This window comes from Cetorhinus maximus, chromosome 14 (genome assembly GCF_964194155.1).
Source record: "Cetorhinus maximus chromosome 14, sCetMax3.hap1.1, whole genome shotgun sequence".
In the NCBI taxonomy this organism is placed as follows: Eukaryota; Metazoa; Chordata; class Chondrichthyes; order Lamniformes; family Cetorhinidae; genus Cetorhinus; species Cetorhinus maximus.
The window spans coordinates 27,242,334-27,263,189 of NC_135892.1; the positions used below are offsets into that span (position 1 = coordinate 27,242,334).

General features: G+C 39.8%; 1 protein-coding gene and 1 long non-coding RNA gene across 8 annotated transcripts in view; one reads left to right on the top strand and one right to left on the bottom strand.

Annotated features, from left to right (window-relative positions):
* Positions 1–11,118, bottom strand: part of LOC144689549 (KH domain-containing RNA-binding protein QKI) — a 732,880-nt gene extending 721,762 nt beyond the window's left edge. For all 7 annotated transcript variants that reach the window (XM_078556723.1, XM_078556722.1, XM_078556720.1 and 4 more), the window contains exon 1: positions 10,592–11,118. In XM_078556723.1, the coding sequence (XP_078412849.1) occupies positions 10,592–10,733 (142 nt within the window). In that variant the 5' untranslated portion in view covers positions 10,734–11,118. The remainder of the gene's footprint in view (positions 1–10,591) is intronic.
* Positions 11,119–11,385: 267 nt separating this feature from the next.
* On the top strand, positions 11,386–14,093 carry LOC144689552 (uncharacterized). Its single transcript, XR_013578659.1, has 3 exons — positions 11,386–11,561; positions 11,729–11,816; positions 12,836–14,093. It is a non-coding gene; the product is annotated as an uncharacterized LOC144689552 (long non-coding RNA).
* Positions 14,094–20,856: the final 6,763 nt, after the last annotated feature.

A 20,856-nucleotide genomic window follows, 5' to 3' on the forward strand; every position in this document is an offset into this window, starting at 1 on the left:
ATCAATAACAACTAAGGGTTTTAATAGAATAGATACCTGGTGAAGAATTTGATTATTTACAGAACAGCTATGAATTTTTAAAGAACAATCAAAAAATCATATTTAGACCTCAACAATAATTCCATCTGACAGCTTTCACATGCATTGCATACAGGTACCTTGCCTTTTCTAACTACCTTTTTGTACATAACCATCTTAATTCCTACGGGATTGTTGCCTGAACAAATCCCTAAAGCAGTGTTTAGCCTCAAAGAATACGAAATACTGGGAAAACCCATTGTTTTCCATCTGCACTACAGGCTCCGTTTCCTATTCACAAACTCCCTCCCTAACAACTGTCTGAACCAGGCCATTTGCAACCTTCATATTATATTTGATCCCGAAATGAGCTACTGACCACATATCAGTGGCATCATTAAGATCTCAGTAATATTGCCCGACTCTGCCCCTGCCTCAGCTCATTTGCTGCTGGAACTCTTATCCATGCCTTTGCTACCCTCTAGATTTAACTATTCCAACACAGTTCAAGATGGCCTCCAACATTCCACTCTCTGGAAACTTGGGTGTCATCTAAAACTCTGCTGCCCCTATTCTTAATTGCAAAAAGTCCCAATTGTTCATCACTCCTGTGACTGCTGACTTAAATTGGTAACTGATAAATAAAGCAACACCTCGATTTTAAAATTCACATCCTTGTTTTCAAATCCGTTCATAGCCTCACCCCTCCCCAACACTAGTCTCCTCCAACCCCACAACACTCCAAGATATCAGTGCTCCTGTACTGTCTCTTCAGCATCCTGATTTTAATCACCACTGGTGGTTGTGCCTTCGATGCCTAGGCCCCAAGGCCTAGAATTCCCTCCCTGCACCTCACTGCTTCTCTACCGCTCTTTCCTCCCTTCAGGTACCCCTTAAAATCTACCTCTATGACCAAGTTTTTGGCCATCTATCCCAATATCACCTTGTGTCGCTCAGTGTCACATTTTGTTTTATAATGGTCCTGTGAAGTGCTCTGGGATTTTTATTATGTTAATGATGCTATACATGCTGTTGTTGAAGTAACAATATTTAAAATGCACTTTATGGTTCTGATCATCTTCACGATCTCACTTTAAATATTTGTACATTTTTTTTTACATAATACAAAGCTTTCTACACTCAAATCTCTGATATAAAATGTTACTTTTGTTTTTGTTGATATATGAAAATAAATTAATTATTTATCAACTCACCACTGATGTAGATTACATACAAATATCTTCTAAAATAATTGAGAAATTAATTGGTATAACAGAGGGGAATGGGAGGGGAGAAAGAAGAATTCCAGACAAAGTGCAATGCAGCCCACATAAGATCAATTCCAATTTACCAGAGAAACATTAATCTTAAAAAAATAGGGAAACAAGCTGAGTTGGCACCATACAATAGCGTACAACAGTCTGGTAGAATCCATTATAACTTTGTGTGTTATGAGCAGTGTTTAAGCAACCGCACTGGTTTTCATATCTGGATGGACACACTCAGCCCTACAAACAGACCACCTTTTCTTAAAATGTTACATTTTATGTATCCTCAATCCTCTTGATCTAATGAATCGCACCACCTTCACCCATACTAGGTTAGACATTATGATAGGTTTGACAGCATCCTATCATCACCTCCAAAGTAACATAGGCTGCCCTGAGAAAATACATGACAGGTTACAGGTGACCAGGTATATGCAACTCAGTCCACCATCACTGTAACACGCTTGTCTCATAGCAGTGGGTGACTGTGATAAAATGGCAAAATTCCACATACACCTTTCACCTAAAATATATGTGATTCAGTGTCTGTAAAATAGGTATCATGATACGGAGTGCATCTTGCTCTGAAGATTACGGACAAATCTGGCACCTGATTCTAGTACTACTTTTTTGTCATTTGTAGCAATGTAGACAGTTATATTGTCATGAAGCTATTAATGTATATATTATTGGAAAATATTTTTCTTTTAAAATAGAGGTTTAATCTGTGGGTATGTCTTAATTGGATTAAAGACAACTAGTCTGGGTACTTTGATGTGTACTAGTTTTGATATGTAAGAGATAGCATGCATTTGCATTTTTTGAATAGAGCATTCAAGAAGTGGGGTAAAAACTAACACCTATCTAGCAGATACCAAGCAAAAGTTTATATTACTAATAAAATTGGTACTATGAAAGGGGTTTTATTGTCAGAAGAGGCTGGTGATACAATGAGAGTTTACATTTAATGAGCAGTGCTAAATATAACTTCAGCAGTTTTCGGGTGTGCAGAGCAGAGGCAATGTGAGATCAAAAGGCAGCTGTAAGCCTCCAGCTGTCTCCACAGGAACCAAAGTGAAAATAACCTCATTTTGAATTCATAAGGTGAAAATGAATTGCCTGGTGTTTGGTTAAGTCTATGGGTTGCTGTTGCTTTAATGGAGACGAGTTTGGGAATTTGTTAAAAGTTATGATAGTAGTAATTTGAAGCCATGTGTATAATGAAGCCGTGTGTGTATAAAATATACATATATATATATAAATAAAATATACATACATATATAAAATATATATATATATTTTAACCTGTGTAAATTAATAAAATGTTTCATTTAGTTTAATGTAGAACCTCGAGAACTGATGGTCTGATTCCTGAATTTAGAGTCACATCTCAAACATAACACTTAAAATTTTGGGGCATGACAGTTATTTAAAGTTTCCCTCTGAGATATATATATATATATATATATATATATAAAAAAACATTTTCTTGCAGGATAAGATAATTATGACCTGGGTGTCTTCCCATCAAGACTACAATTTCCCCCAAACCGTAGGAGACTGGGAACCAACCGTTTCTTTGGAAAGCAAACAATTAATTCCACTGGGAAACAGCACCATAGTACTGTGTTTTCTCTAGATGATTCAGTACATCCTGCAAACTTCTGAACTTCCAGTGTACAGAAATAGCACAAGTGAGCAATTTACGATACGGATTCCTCAGATTTCAGCAGTATATTTAACCAAATGCTTGTGCGTTTAACTGTATATTAGTAAAGTGAAATTTTGGTACTGTAAAGAAGTGTAAATACTACACCAGATAAAGCAGGCTTCTTTATTTATAGCCATTTTTGCAAGCTGGAGAAGGGGAACTGAAGCAATTTTTCTGTAAGAACACATTACCCTCCAATGCACACATCCTCCTTTTACAATTGCTTTCGGGCCTCTCAACTGTAGAGATATTAGGCCTCAGCTCAGCACCTCCCTGTTCAGTTTTGCAAGCTTGGGAAACCAGCAAAGCATTGGAGGAATGAAATCAAAGTTACACGGACAATCCTGCCATTTTGTTAAAAAAAGGTTAATTAAAAATCAAACTATTTCTCTCACATGATAGAAACTGAACACAGAAGCCACAAGTGACCACCGTGTAGAATTCCCTCCCATAATGAATAGATTTTGGCTAATTCAATGTTCTGTTGATAACAAAACTACTGTGTAAGCATCTTCCACCCACCGTCTCATTAAATACATTTAAATTTTAAGTACAACTATTGCTGTGGAATTACAAGTCTTCAAGAGCTTCAGTATTAAGAGGCCACTATTGTGGGGAGTGGTGCAATAATGGGGATGCATTATGGGTAAAAAGAGTCCAGTTCAGTTAATGTATGTGAGGAATAAAGCAAAGGAGAAAGTACAGTTACGTAGGAATATGTAGTTACAAAAAGAACAAAATTCTATGGGCGGAATTTTACGACTCCATCATGGCAGGGGCGGGGCCGTAAAATGCAGCGAGCCGTTCAAAAATCCACCGACTTCAGAGGGACCGCAAAATCCCGCTGGCGTAAAATTCCACCTTATAACTACTAGTGTCAATGTGACAGCACAAAGTTCAATCATGCTACAGGGTCTTCATCTCAGTTTGTGTAAAATTATTGTTGCTAAATAATAGCTATGTGTGAATGGGTGTATTAATCGAATAGATATGGCATTTCCAGAAGGAATGGCTGGGACTTGTTCCACAAATGAAAGACACTTGTAAATTTTTATTTACTTTATCCCTTTATTTGTTACATAAGTACACCTTAGGCAACAGCTAATTTAACCTGACCACTTAACATCTGAGCATCACAGAAAGGTATGGCAAGTGTACACAGTGATTTGGCTAGCGTTCTGGAAGTGGGACTCATGTCTTGATGTGTGGGCATTTCAAGGAGTTATTTCTGAAGAATGTTATGACTCACTTTAATGCTTTTGTGCCAGAATGATTGTGTTTTGTAGTTTTATTTCTCATACAATTTAGCCTGAGTTAATAACAGCCGTGCAAAGCATTAGAAGGGGCAGCTGGCAAAGAGTAAATACAATCTTGTGAAAAAGTGGTAACACACTATTATTGTAAAATTGGTCAAGAGGCCCCCAATCTTTTACAAATACTACATATACAACAGTTTATTGTCTCGCTAATGCACTCAGGGACCTGACTCAAATACAGCTCTCAAGGTAACAAACTTATATTGTTGACATATACCAATATGTATTTGCACACATTTTCCATACCCAAGAATTTAACAATTCAAGAGTCAGGGCTTTGGATAATTTTATATGAAACTATTTTCTCACATTTTCACAAACAAAAAGCAGTCCTTTGAATGTTTCACTTCTAAAAGAGAAAAGGGTAGGAAACAAAGGGTACCTTGAATATTGAGTTTACAGCACATCTCCTATAAAGCTGTCATTATACCTTTGTAGATAGAGTTCTTTAAGCCCGCATTAAATCTGAATCACAACAGTCATATGCTCAGATGTAGCAATTAAGACAGTAATCGCAATAATTAATAATATAAAATAAAAATAGAAAATGCTGGAAAAACTCAGCAGGTCTGGCAGCATCTGTGGAGAGAGAAACGGAGTTAACATTTGGAGTCCGTATGACCCTTCTTCAGAGCTTTTGGCTTACAATAATACCTCTTTTAATCAATTATTTTAGAGTAGGTTTGATAGTTAAGGTCCACAACAAAAAGCATTGCATAATCAGACATTAGCCCTTAAACTGCTGATATTTTGATATTCAAGATCATGGTTTAACATTTGCTGTATAAATTGAGAAAATAAAAAGGTTCAATTTTTCCTGTAGTTATTTGAGTTGTTATGAAATGGTTGCAAGTCTAAGAGAGTTTGATATCATGTCAGCAGTTCAGTTATTCACAGAATACCGAATACATTCAAAGTTACCAAAAACATTTTGATAATTAAATAAACCATTTGATGCCAGCGAATTCTAAAAATCCGAAGTGAACTTAAACCAAAAATAGCCTTTTTTTTTCCAAAATGCATCAAACTCTTAAGGCTGATGATTAATTAAACAAAGATCACTGGTGCTGAATGAAACAGAGACTGTATAACATTTCAGTTAATTTGGATCTGTGCCAGGCTGCTCAGTTTGCTGTGTTCAGTATACATTAACAAAATGATTACGCTTGCCTGTAAATAATGAGAGCATAAGTTAGTCTGGATTGCGGGTTTTGTCTTCCTTTTTATTCAACTATTACTGTTTCTTTCTGATTTACTCTACACCCTAAAAAAGTTTCAATCTAGAACACGTAAATGTATCAATACAATACTGCTCCATATCTGTCCCTAACCTATGGTGTCTATATACAAAGCAAGTAAAACCAAATCAAATGCATCAGGATTTTAAGCTACAAGCTGCATATCTTACAATTAGTATTTGAATTAGATAGTACACTGATCTGTAGTCGATATATTAATACTTGAGGGTCTTTTTTGGTGCAATTTTACTGTATGTGAAGCACAAACACAGACTATCGTGTTACTCCAAAGACAAATTTGAACTGACCCTTAAAGAAAGCAGTGACAGGCACACTTGAAGAAGCCGTTTATACTGACATATGAAAACGCAGACAGGAAAAGACTCACTGGTTCATCTAACCTGTTACACTGTTGGGTTTGACATCACAGAATGCAACGTAAACCGAATTAAGCGCTCAAGACCTCTTACATACGTTATGAAGCTATCCAAAAATTATGTAAATATATCAAATGTGTTTCTGTGTTCACAATATACTTAAAATTTAACAACTGGGAGCAGAACTCCAAGCATCTCTGTGACACACATACAGAGAACTTTGCTAGTTCTGACAGTCTGAATAACAGCAAGGGAATATAAACAATACACTATAAACTGTGAATTACCAACCTATAACTGCACTATCATACAGGGCAGCCATGTGAATCATATTATCTTTCTCCCATCTCAACATGCTAAGAAGAAAACAGAAAATGGATAATAACAGCAACTTGCAATTTATACTGTATAGTGTCTTTAACATAGTACGTCAACGCATTTCACAGGAGGATAATTAGACAAAAAAATTGAAACTGAGCCAAAGGAGGAAGTATTAGGGCAGGTGATCAAAAGCATGGCGAAGAGGTAAGTTTTAAAGAGTGTCTTAAGGCAGAACAGTGGAGAGGCTGAAAGGTTTAGGGAAGAGAATTCCAGAACTTAGGGCCTAGACAACTAAAGGTATGGCCACTAATGGTGGGGTGAAAGGAATCTGGGATGCATAAGCAGGCACAATTGGAGGAATGCAGAGGTCTCAGTGTTGTAGGGCTAGAGGAGGTTAAGGTTAAAGAGAACCAAGCTATGGAGTGATTTGAAAATTAGAAGGAGAATTTAAAAATTGGGAGTGGGTCCAATGTGAGTTGATCAGCACACGGATGATGGATAAATGATCTAAATTAAGCCTATCTTCAACATAATCACTTTACAAAATACTGGAGGTTTATATTTTGCTGCACAGTATCACAAATAATGTACTCAAACAATTATATAGCTTTCATACTGTCACTACTAGAACAAATTGAGTCTGTCACCATAGCTTGTTAAATGAAACCCCTTTCTTAAAATAGAACAATGAAGAAATGATATGGGTGTATCAAAGTAGTTGCTTACTACAGTAACACAAACCCTCCACCTCATGTAACATTACTGTATATAAATCGGACATGGAATCTTACAATTCCAGGGAACGTACTAAATCTCAAACTACAGAAAGCCCCTCTTCTCAATATTTGTTGTACCGTGATAAAAGTGCACTTCCTACTGGTTGTCCTGTCATATGTTCTCAACAATTTACTATAAATTTACTCAAGGTTGGTGCATGTTTTTTTTAAAAAGTGAAGCAAAGTTCACAGAATGCCATTTTAATAATCAATTTCTTATTGTAGCTGTTGAATTGTTATCGGAAAAGGTTCACTTATCTAAATTCTTCTGACAAAGAAGGTCTATTTTGAAAACATATGCATATTTTATCATTTATAAAATAATCTCTTAAGCCAAGAGAAGTTTCCTGAAGATGTGGAAAGGAACTCCTTTAACCAGTCAGGCATCGACGGCTGCCTCGGCAAAGTTTAGCACCGAACTACTTGTGAGTTCAATGCTCTATTGTAACTACTGGAAGAACAGCTCAGAAATAGTTTCCTCATCCTCTGTTCATTGGATTCAAAGACACGTAAAGGATATGGTCAGGATAGCTATTGATTAACAATAGAGTGTATGCAACCCAAATACAAATTCGTTCCTCAAGGTTCAAGAATTCTCTGAATTATGGAAGCTGCAATACTGTTTTATTAAATCACACAATTGTTACAACATTGATTCATTTGTTCGTACATTTCCAACTGCCGCTACAAAAAATGATTTGTGATGTACTATCAAGCAGGGTGAAAGCGATTCTTTTATATAGTTTATTGATGATGTCCGTTCTATTTTGATTCGTTTATCATGATGTGAATCGAGTAATTTTATCTTTTGACATCTAATTTATATTTAACACCTAACGAAAGGGCAAATTGAAGTTTCTCGTAATATTTCCCTTCCAATTAAGACAAATCATTAATCATCGTTTACTGTTTAGAGACGTCAAAATATTTTGATTTGTAAATTAAAAACGAATTTGCAGAACCAGCGAGTACGAATATAGGAATCGCAATCAGGAATGGGAGTAAATGGTTATGGTGAGTGCGAAGCCGCCTATCGCCGATCAGAATACTGTGGAAAGCTGTCTGTCACCTTCGGTGTAGGCGCGTTTATTAAAATTAAGGATTCTGAAGAGAGTAACAGAAGAAATACCTCAATGATTCCTCAAGGAAAGATTTGGCACACCCTAGCGCTCAAACGTGGAACTTTTACTAAGTTTGACAGATTTATTTATGCAACAGCATCGTTAGTCAATAACGTGATCCGGTTGCAAGCCATGGAAAGCTAAAGCAGGAGCAAAGATTTAATTCTGCAGGCATTTCCTTTCCACTTTGCCTTGCTGAAAAAGGGAAATACTGTCAAATTCTGATCTAGCTGCTGGGGTCATAGCTGAATTAGAAACACGAACAGATATGGTACGAGAAAACGCTGCACAGATTCCAAATGGATGATTACAGTAAAATATGTATTAGCGTGTTTAAAAAAGAACACTAAGCATTTGGAAAGGTCACGCGCCATTCCTTCTGACACCCGCCTGTACAAAGAATGGGAGTAGTGGCGCATTATTCTTAATGATTTTCGTTACAGGTCGCATAGTAACTTTTTTGTAATTTGATGGTGTGGACTCTAAAATTGTTGTTTACCAAAGACAGTTCGTGTATCTATGTGGTTGTCCCTAATTTAAAGTTGTTTCTTATTTGTAAAGAATACTGTACCATTCTGGATGAATATGGACAAGACCACTTCCCCCCCTAGTATGAGCTCTTCTCCCCTCCCCTTCTGAAGTTAAATCTACCATTGTTTCGTAATAACGTTGCAGTAAAATGGGTCTGAAATCTGGACCAGCCGCTTGGCCGGTCAATGACTGACCGAGTCTCTTTTAAGTTTTTTTTGACTCTCCCTTCTCCATTCTGATTCCGCCTGGTTCTCCTTTCGCAAGAATCAATTTAAACTGTTCCACCGAAACTCCATTCAAAGTTATGCTTAATTCCTTCTGTAGCTTCCTCTTTAAAATACACAGAAGCCTTACCAATGAAAACATGAAACCGCCTAAAATCAGATCTTGGGCGTCAACGTAAGGATACCAGCGGTATAAATCCAAAGTAGAATCAATCTCATGTTCATCCTAAGCACTTTTATGCTTCTATCTCGTGTTTCCCTCATCACTATTTCCTATTCAAGTTATCGCTGTTATTCCCTATTCGGCTCCATTTGACATATTTGGCGCAATGCCCATTCTTAGTGACCCAGGGCTAAATGAACCCAAAATATGGGTTTATAAAAAAATATCAAAATGCCAGAGGCCAAGAAATAATCCCTCTCAATATTTTACATTTACAGGTACAAAAATATTTAAAATCTGACTTTTGCGCATGCCGTACATGAAACTAAAATTTAAGATGCCAGTTACACAAGTTACTGAAGCTGCAAAACTGCCAGAAGTTTTTTGGCACTTCAGTACTGAACAAATTTTCCACTAAGTGCAGATCAAGACAACTGACAGTCAACTCTATTGTTTATTCCCTTCGTTCACTTCTTTAATCACTGTCTCTTTCCCCATTGATCGGTGCTCACCCCTCATAAATGCTTCTGTTCTCTATTCCTTATTACTTGCCCTAGTCTCGTCGAGTATTTTCCCCCTTCCTTGTCTGCAAGCCCTCCTTTCTCGACCCCTTCACGGATATATACCACATTCCCAGTTTTTTTCCTGAACTCTCTTTGTCCCGGTTGCATATCTCACTCAATTCGTTTCCAATCTCTCTGCGGGACTTCCCACCGCCCCCCCCCCCCCCCCCCCACCCCCCCAATCCCCCACTCCCTGAGCCCGTTTTAAACTCCGGCTGGGCTAAAGGAATCCAACACTACTGTTGAAATCATTGCGCTTCACTATACTTCAAATCTCGAAAAGCACCGCATGCAAAAGCAGCAACTGGAAGAAAAATAAAAATCCATTCAGATTGCTCCAAACAGGAAGGGGGAAAACAAACAAGTCGCTTATACATATAATGAACCAAGAATCTCCCATCGTATAGCGTGATTTGATACCTATATTTTCACCATGATACAAACGCATCAGGAATTAGGCGTGCAATACCCCGCTGCAGGGGTTTCTGTGCTACGAGTCCTCCAGGCATCTACTTCAGTGCTTTGCATAGTTCATTATTATATAATCCCTTTCTCTCCTCACCCCACCAGAAGAAAAACAAGACACGGCACCAAATGCATGCTCACCCATGTCATTTCACCTTTTAAATACCCTATCTGGATATGTCAAGAATCACCAAATTGCACCAGATCGCCCCTTAAACACCAGGCAGAAAATAAAGGCCATTTGCAAATATATTTCCCGAGTTTGACCAGTTCTCTGCGTTTATCCAGGAGTGCAGACGGGGGGAAGGGGGGTACTTGATGCTCTTCCTCACACTTCTCTGCGAACTAATGCAACCTAACAGAATATATCCTTCAAGCGTGTGCATTATGCACAGAAGGTGCCACTTAGATTTGCACTTTCCCTTTAACGTATTTACATCTGAGTGAAGGAACGTTTCCCCCTTCCCCTCTCCGCGCCTCACAATGCCACCGTACATACCTTCGTCCAGTAACCTCTCCAAATGATTGAAAATGCCGCAGAAGTTGGGCAGGCTACTCATCAGCTTCTTGTCGTTCATCAGTTGCATGAGATAGTCTGGGGTAGGTTTTGGTCGCTCCTTATTTTCCATTTCCCCAACCATATTCCAACAAACTTCCCCCCTCCCCAAAAACACACACACACACACAAAAGCTGAGAAAGTTCTGGCGTAGAAGAGCCTCTTCTCTCTTGTCCTTCTCTTGGTCCCACAACGCTTGTCCTTTTCTTGTTGGTTTGTCTCTTTTTGTTTGTTGCTTTTTTTGTCCTTTTACTAGAAGCTTCCCTCAGGGGGTTTCTTTCTTTTACTCCTGTGTGTGAATGGTGAGAGTTTTGTCTCTGCTGCGCGGTGCGATGCCTCCACACTAACACACAGCAGCTCTCACACTAACGGCTCTTGCGTGGATTTCTTTTCCCCTCTTAGTCCTGCTCGAGCTCTCAACCCTCAGACACCGTCACAGCCTCTAGAGAGAAAAAAAAAATCACCCGTCACGTGACGCGCGCTTGCGCGAGCGAGCCATCCCCCGCTGCGTCCTCCCTGCGTGTGCGCGATCAGGCGTGCGTGCGTGCGCGCGCGAGTGAGATCAACCGATCGCGAGCGGGAGACGGGCATGAGACAGTTGGTGTGAGGTGTCGCGCGCCTGTTCTTCCTCGCGCGCGCTCACTTCGGCATTCCCACCGATCTGTCCCGGGTGGGAGGGGGAGGGGCCGGTGAGTGTACCGCGCAGCCGCGTTGTGGTTTGCGTTCCGAGCAAGTACAGTGAAGGTTGTTGCGTGCTTGCGGGACGGGCGTACGATTGGGTGGGAAGTGAAGCGGGCAAGATTTCACGCATGCGCGCTGAGTGAATGAGTTGCGAGACGGGCTTGCAAAGCAAAGCACCGCATCGCTTAAATATTTGACAAGCCCGAGATGAATTACCCCCTAGAGATGTGGGTTTGTATTCCACTTTCGACTTGTTTTTTTTTGCCTTTGTGTCCTGCACAATCAGTTTATTCATATGCATATAAGCTGGACTGTGTTGGTGCTAAATACCTATTTCTTTGGGTGGAAGGTAGCGAGGGAACTTAAATATTCATGATTTTTTTCTCTCCCTTATGCAGCTACTGGGTTTGTCCTCCGAATTGATGTTGAAATGTGGAGGAATTGCGTTAATGAATGCATGCCTGCACACGTGGAAACAGAAACCGGGTAAAGAAAGAACTCTTAAGCTTTGTTTCTTTAAAATCTACACTCAATCAACTGTTCCCATGGAAAGGAACACAGGAAAAATACTGTGTTTTTAAGCATAGACTCCATCAGTACGAAATGCAACCTGTTCTCTCCGCCCCCCACCCAAAAATAAACTCTCAGTGGGGTACATTGTGCGCCGATGGTAAACATTTTATTTAAATGGTCGTTTTTAAATTTAAAAAAAGTAGTTGAGCACCAAAGTAAAATATAAATGTTTTGTGCAGTGACCAGTCAAGTTTCCAGATTGTAGTGTGACAATATCATGAAGTTTGACAATTCCAAATCATTCTGGGAGGGATTTATTACTGAACTACAGAAAGCTTATAATCGAGCAGTTTATAATTTTTTTTACCAGTTCTCCTTTGATAGCCTGATGCTTACTAACAGCATGTCTTTCAAAGTTCAAAACATGTTTAGAAGCGAGGGAATGCAATTATTTTAGAATAGGCTCAATAAAATTGTCCATTTTAAATTTGTAGTGAAATGCTTTCTTCCTTTGTTTTAACATAAGTCAATGACGTGTCAGCACACCGTGTATCATTACAATTCCATCTCTGCCGTTGTGACATTGATATAGCCACAGATGTTTGGAAGTTCTTTGTGCAAAGCAGCCGTTTGGTCGATGAGTTGACATCGTGCTGAGAGGAAAGAAGAGGGCACGTTTGCTTCGGCGTCAGAACGTTGGAATGTTACCATTTAGCACTTGAGGGAAAGGTGTTTTTTCTCTCCCCAAGCGATCAATAAAAATACCCATGTAACACGACGAAAACAGGCATCATAACTGAATGTTTGGGTGGGGACTGACCAGGGCGGATCGAATTTGTAATCATATTTTTTCCCTCTTAGACATTCCAAGTCTGCCAGAGGACCTATCTTCCCACATTCTCAGCCTCTGTCTTATATGGACAATAACGCTAGCTTTAATTGGGATATATTTGCATTTCTAACAAAACAGGGTTTTTTTACTGTATTTTCAGATCATTTTGCCAAAGTTATCTGTCTATAAGGAAACCTCGATGGAACAATTTTACTATTGGAAATCCATTTTCAAACTTTAGAAATGAATGTGTTTATGTGTATAATTCGGTGTCCTAAATCTTTACATCATGATTAATAGCTCACTTTTCTGCTGCATATGTGGAGGTATCACCTTTTCTTTGTTGGTAAATATTTTCTAACCTTGTTTAAACAAAAAGTCCAAACTGCTTTAAAATAACTGCATGATTCAACTGCTGAATATAACTTTTGCTAAATTGCGTTGGCAAAGCAATTGAAGTAACAAGAATATTGTCCTTGAGCGGTAAGTTACTTGCTGTGATCAGTGGGATTGTACTGGATTTCTGATTTAAACAAAAATACATTCTTCGTAACGCACCTCAAAATCTGTAACAATTTCGCAATTTCTTAGAACTTGGACTTGTCCCTGGATTTTGCAGGTCATTGGTAAAAACAATGAGGAAAATTTTAGTCCGACAACATCTTTTGGATTTTTGAAATAAAATTCTTTTAATTTTTAATTTGTCTGAAAACTTTAAATAAGAATAAAACAAATCGAAAAAAAATCGTCTTTTATTCTCCCTGAATGAGGCGGCAAGGTTGTGGGGTGGAATCGGGGCATTTTCTATCTGGGGATGGTTCCGCTGTTTGGAATGTTGATATGTACAGAGGAGGAGTGTGACAAATTTGGGGAGTGTACATTTTCGTTTTACAGATTACTGATTTTTGTTTTAAAAATTATAGGAGTTTTTTTCGCGTCACCTTTGCGTTAGCAAACACTCGGTAACAGACAATAACAGACAAAATAACAATCTGGAAGTTTCTTTGCGTAGACAACATTGTTTAATCAATTACATCATAGTTTTTACGTACAGACCCTGCAGATGTAATCGACGGGTATTAATTCGCAACTTAGCGTTTAACACTGTTGTACCCGTGTTGTGGTCTGTTGTTATTTACCAATTTACAATAAAAGCTTAATTTTCTCCCAGTAGTTTCTACTGCTGCAGTTAAATGGACAGCAGTATGGAAACGGCACGTGCATCGTGCACTGCAAATGAATATTATAATTACACAAATCAATTACATTCCTGTTATACCGATGTATCTCAAATGACCCGCTTTGACTGTATTCTCGTTGACCAAAATTTGGACTCTAGTTATTGTATACTGAAATATCTACCTTTGAATAAAAGTCTAAACCTGTGTAATTTCTGCAGGAGTCTGACGAAAACTGAACGCTGGTGTCCATTATAAATCAGTACAGGCAGTTTAACTATACAGTATTGGATTGTCACTCTATCAAACATTGCAAATAGTAACGCCAAACCTGTGATAATATATAGTTACTGTATGCAACCAGCAAACCTGTCTCCTCAACAAACATCTGACAATAATAACCTTCCACCAGTCACTAAATAATTTTCATTTGAGTCATATTTGCTGCTACATTAATAACTATTTCATGAGGTCACCTTCAGAATACAGAATAAACATGTCTGAATTAATGTATAAAATACTTAATTTGAGAGAACCACTTGATTATTTCCATTTAACAACATTAAGGTCATGTGACTGATACGATTAATAAGGTTGCACACGGCAGCAATCGGTTTGGATTGTTGTCGTTTGGCCGAGCATTCAAATAGAAACGCATCGGCATGGCCGAATTGGAATTTTAACAGTCATACCCAGGAGACTGCCTGTCTGGTTATAGAGATGGGTAAAGCACTTTCCCAACCTTTAACAAAAAATGTTCAGAAATTGTGGGGGAGAAACCTCTCTACATTTAACTTCGGGTTTGGTAGGTTTGCAAAGTGCATTGGGGACGTCCAGTGGTTTCTTTGAACACTTTGTTAAATAAATGTGACATGGCATTGAATTTCTTCCGAGGAGTCTCACTAGAGTTGGCCCCTAATTCCAGATGTACTGCCAGTTTAGCTGAAATAGCTTAATCAATGCTAAATCTGCATTGTAAATGCAACCTTATTTTGCTGGTAGAAGCATTTTAGTTCTTAATTGCAATTAGAACACTTTTTTGCAAAACCTATAAGCCATTTTAATATGCCACTTAGTTGAATACTTAGTTTTTTTGTTTAGGAATTGTAGAACACTGAACGTTAAAAAGATCCCATTGTACCTTCTGGTGGCTACAGTAGCTAATTCTAATGTGACCCATCAATAAGTTCTTGTCCTGATTTGTAATTCTATAAATGTATCATTAGAGAGAAAAGAATGTACATATATAAATTAATATCACTAAACAGTACAATTTGTGCACACAGATTTATCATATTTAGATTGCCTAGCCAAACAATTTAAACCTGTATTTTTTAAATGGAAGCTGGTTTGATTTGCTAATGCTCAATTAAAATAGCAACTATCGTGAAATTGTCTTTATTGAATACAAATTTTAAAGCACTTAATAATTCACCACAAAAATTATGATCAAATATGGTTGGCTGGTGGTGTGATAACAGCAATAAAAAGCCTAAATAGTTACGTTAAAAAATGGGGATGGATTTCAGTGCATCTTTCTGCTTATTGGCAATGGTACAATTTGTTGAGGTCATTGATGCGTTTGACTGTAAGGAAACCCATGCCACTGCATGGAGTCTACTGATGCAATAGTATCACAATTAATTCTCTATTTTGATGAACATATACTAATAGATTCTTCATGGCATAACATGTTAAGTCAGAGAATTTAGTCTCTTTGTCACCTGTCTCTGTTATCTTTCTGTTAATATTTCTCTGTCACTATTCATGTTTCTGTCAATCTCATTCACTTTTGCTTTCCCTTCATAACTTTTCTTTCTGTTTCTCTCCTTCCTTATAAGTGGTAGGTGATATGGCAAGAAAAGAGTCACTGAGGCCTGCAACCTGCATTTTCTTGTGGAGGTTTTAGGGGAAACGTGACATGCAGCCTTCAGTAGTTCCCTTAGCATACCCTGCCCATTGCTTGTGCTTCCTTCTTGCTCTCATTTGATCCACTTTCTTTCGACTTCCCACTACCCCATCTACTTCTGACAATCTTCTAATTTCAGTTGCTATCCCAGTTACTTCTATTGCTACCCTGACTTGTTCTGATTTGAACTATCAATTCAACCCCTGTTTGCACACTTTCCCCTCAGTCCACTGTCACTCACCTCTTCCATAGCCTTCAATCTACTCCCCTCACCACTTTCTAGTGAGTGAGAGGCCAGAGGCCTCTACACTTAATATGTTTCCTCCTTCCTCTCAATGTCCATGTCCTTCAAAGCTTTGTTTGCATCAAAATTCAACTTGCTTGTTTTGTTAAAATCTCAAATTTAGTACGAGAAAAGTCACTGTCTGCCTCTCTGGGTGTTTTGTCACGGCAATCAGTAATTAGAATATTTATATTTTCTGTCAACAAACACAACCACAGATTCTTCATGTGTGCTTCAAAATTCAAATCTTTTTTGAAAAATGAATTCAAATTAGAACGAAGAAAGACATGATGACCCTGAACTTCATCATTATCTTCAGCACTTGTGCCATTATTGCTAGACCTTCATTGCACTGAAAAGTTTGGGGAAATTAGTGCTTTAGCACATTATTGGTGCTTATACAGCATTATTGTACTAAATGCAAATTTTCTCAATCTTTTTAATAGTGAAAATCTTAAGCCCATCAAAGCCACTTCAATCTCATTTGCTTTGCTGCACCGTTTAAGTACACACAGGTTTTCTGGATTTATGCCGCTCTTGGAAGCATAGTATCTTTATACATCTGCGCCCCCCAAAACAACCATAAAAGAGGGAACCAACTACACACACTGATTACATGATTCCATGGAACTTTTTCTAACCCATTTCATCCTTCATATTTTTCCAAGCACTACATTTTATTGTAATGCTTTCCACCATTCCCAGAATTTTTTTGTTCTTAGGATGTGAGTGGCATGGTGAAGGTCAGTATTTATTGACCATCACTAATTTCCCTTAACAAGGTGGTGGTGAGCTGTCTCCTTGAACTGCTGCGATATCCACAGTATTGTTAGGAAGGGAATTTCAGGATTTTAACTCAGCAACAGTGAAGGGACAGTGATATAGTTTCAAGTCAGGATGGTGTATGACATGGAGGGAATCTTGTAGGGTGTGATGTTCCCAGTATCTGCTGCTGTGGTTCCTCCAGTTGCTAGAGATTGCAGATTTAGAAGGTGCTGTCGAAGGAGCCTTGGCAAGTTGTTGCAGTGCTTCTTGTATATGGTACACACTGATGCAACAGTGCTGAGGGAGTGGTGTATGGTGTGCCGATCAAGTGGGCTGCATTGCCTTCAAAGTTGTTGAGCTTCGTGAGTGTTGCTAGAGCTTCACTCATCAAGGCAAGTGGGCAGTATTCCATCACACACCTGACTTGTGCCTTGTAGATGATGGGGAGTTAGGAGGCGAGCTACTTGGCACAGAATTCCCAACCTGTGACTTGTTCTTGTTGCCACCGTATTTATGTGGTTGGTCCAATTTAGTTGCTGGCCCCCGGTAGCCCCCAGGATAGTGATGTTGGAGTTTTAGCAACGGTAATGCTGTTGATTTTTATTCTTTCTTGGGATGTGGGTGTTGCTGGTAAGGCCAGCATTTGTTGTCCATCCCTGATGTTAAGGGAAGATGGTTGGATTCTCTCTTGTTGGAGATGGTCAATGCCTGGTACATGTGTGGCACGATTTTTACTTGCTGCTTATCAGCCGAAGCCTGAATGTTGTCCAGCTCTTATCGCATGTGGGCATAGACTGCTTCAGTATTTGAGGAGTTGAAAATGGTACTGAGTACACTGCACTCATCAGCGAACATCCCTGCTTCTAACCTTAGGATGGAAGGAAGGTCATTGATGAAGCAGCTGAAGATGGGTGGGTCGAGGACACTACCCTGAGGAACTCCTGTAGCAATGTATTGATGCTGAATTGATGGGTCTGCAACAACCTCAATTATCTTCCTTTGTGCTAGGTATGACCTAGAGTTTACCCCCTAATTTCCATTGACTTCAATTTTACTACGGCTCCTTAATGCCACACTCAGTCAAACACTGCCTTGATGTCAATGGTAGTCATTCTCACCTCATCTTGGAGTTCAACTCTTTTGTTCATGTTTGGACCAAGGCTATAATGAAGTCTGGAGCTGAGTGGCCCTGGCAGAACCCAAACTGAGCATTGGTGAGCAGGTTGTTGCTGAGTACTGAGTTGCTTGATAGCACTGTTAATGACACCTTCCATCACTTTGCTGATGGTTGAAAGTGGACTGATTGGGCAGTCATTGGCTGAAATGAATTTGTCCCTGCTTTTTGTGCAAGAGTCATACCTGGGCAATCTTCTACATTGCCGGGTGGATGTTCAGTGTTTTAGCTGGAACAGCTTGGCTGTTGACGAGTCTAGTTCTGGAGCACATGTTTTCAGTACTACAGCTGGATTGTTGTCAGGGCCTGTGGTTTCTGCAATATTCAGTGCCTACAGACTGGCACCTCTGATGGTGGAGACCTCAGAAGGAAGCTGAGATGTATCATCCACTCTGCACTTCTGCTTGAAGATGGCTGCAAATGCTTCAGGTTTGTCTTTTGCACTGACATGCTGCGGTGAAGATGGGGATGTTTTTGGAACTTCCTCTTTTGGTTAGTTTTTTAATTATCCACAACCATTCACAACTGGATGTGGCAGGACTGCAGATCTTTGATATTATCTCTTCATTGTGGGATTGCTTAGCTGCCTATAGCAAGCTGCTTCTTTTTAGCATCCATGCAGTCCTGTATGGTAGCATCACCAGGTTGACACCTTTGTGACTCGTGACTTCCCTCACCCCCAAACTCACACTCACATAAGGGATGGCTTTCCCCATGGAAACATTACTCAATGTCATCATAATGCAGGAGGAGTTGCATCAGTGGTTCCAGATCTGCAGAATGAGTCTGTGTGGCAGAGAGCAGAGGCTCACCAGTTTCCACACACCCCAACCTGTGTTCAGGCCACACCAGTTCTATGCAGACTTCTCCAATAAGCAATGCACCTGATAGCTGTGGTTCTCCAATGTACCATTGGGCATCCCTACCAATTTAATCATGGAGATCTGCAGATTCACTTCATTGCTACAACTGCTCTTCCTTGGCCATTGAAGTAGCAACAGCCTTCAACTTCCAGCCTCTGGACTCTTCCGGTCTGCCACAGTACATCTGTGCAACATTAGCCAGGCAGATATTAATGCTTGTATCCAGCAGTTATCAACAGCCTTTTTTATAGAGCAGCCAATTCCTCCACCTGGCCTACAGGTAGTAGAGGAACAGAGCAAGGGACATCTACAGGACTGTTAGATTCCCCAGGGGTGCCACAAAGACATGCATGTGGCACTGAAGGCACCAAACAAGCAACCATTTATTTATATGAATAAGAAGGGGTGCCATTCCTAGATGACCAGCTCATCAAACCAATCCATTCCATCACTTGCCACTGCAAGGAGGGGAGATTCTGCAGGAAATTGTCATTGATTGATCAACTGCAGTGGCATCACTTCGCTCATATCTTCTTCCCCACGCTCTATCAGATGACACCACAGTAGACTTCTTTGGCCCAATAGAACTTTGCAACAAAGTATTACCCGAGTTAAGGAAGTTCACACAAAGTGAGTGCCCCCTTTACTAAAAGATTGGCATAACCGTAAGTTACAAAACACAAGATATCTGCACGCTGTATTCCAAACAAAACCATTATTTTATTTAAAGAAAATTATGTTGTTTCCAAACTATAAAACTTCATGATTAACCATGCCTTTGTAGCTCCTTTTGCTGCATTTAAGACCTATGGCTCTAGAGGTGGTTAGCTTCTTATGCTGTACAAAAACACCATGAGATTGAGATGGCCCTTGACTCATGGCAGATGGCAGTTGAGATGGATCCACTGCTGGTTGCATCCCTGGAGTTGTTCCTGGGCTGCCTGATCTCGCTCGTCACCATACACAGTCATAGCACTGCAAGGATTTCAGCCAGAGTACTGGTATGTGCTGGTGTCCTGAGAGATGATGACATCAGGCATCAAGGCTCCAGCCATTGCCGTTCCAATGGGCCCTGGATCTGCAACGCCACTCATTGGTTGGATAGTAAGCCTAATGTATCTGTCCGATCCATCCAGCCTTGAGACACTGTGATAACCACTGCCTAGAAGCTACATTCAATTCTGCACTCCAATCTGTTCCCAATTGCATTCAGAGTTGCCACCTGTGCTTCCACAAATGTGGAGGTCTCCACTGGCCCCTGGCTGCCTCTCATCTGCTGTAGATGTCAATCAGCTGATGCTTGTGAAATTTGTTCCCTGCAAGGAAGAGAAATTTTCTGAAATGTCACAGAGGTGAGACGTAGACTCAACAGGCACCCCAGCAACTGCTGCACATCATGGAAGATTATCCTCAGAACCTGCACATAGGTGTGATGGTTTTTTCAACATTTTTCTTTTGAGGTGAGTACCAATCTCCTGGATCCCACAGCTGTGAAATTACTGGCAGCCTTCTCTTCCACCTCCATGAGGAAGATAAGAAAGCATCACTGATTTCCAATTTCTCCAGATTTTCCTGGGTGACATTTCACTATCATTATTTAAATCTCTATGTTAAAGTCCCTGAACTGGTGCCTACAAAATGGGGAAGCGAGTGACACAGGTGATTATCTGGGGGAGGGGTTTAAGCCAGAGATGGATGAACTGGGATGGTCTGGTTTACCTCATAGCTTCAGTTCTGGGGTGTGAAGGAGGGTTAGCACCTCTCACAGGCTGGCTTGCCACACTCTTTGGAGCATCTCATCCTGTATTGGTCGTCACCTTCATCCAGCTCTCACCTGTGGCTCCAAGTAGTTGTTAGCATGTAACAGTGGCCACACCCCGGTAAACTGCATTGATAGGCGGGCTAAACCAGGAATGGTAGCCATCAGGTCTCCTACCCTTGGCGCTGAGGGATTTGTCTTCCCTGGCATGTGAAGACTGATTCTGGCGGACTGGTCCGATAAGACCAAT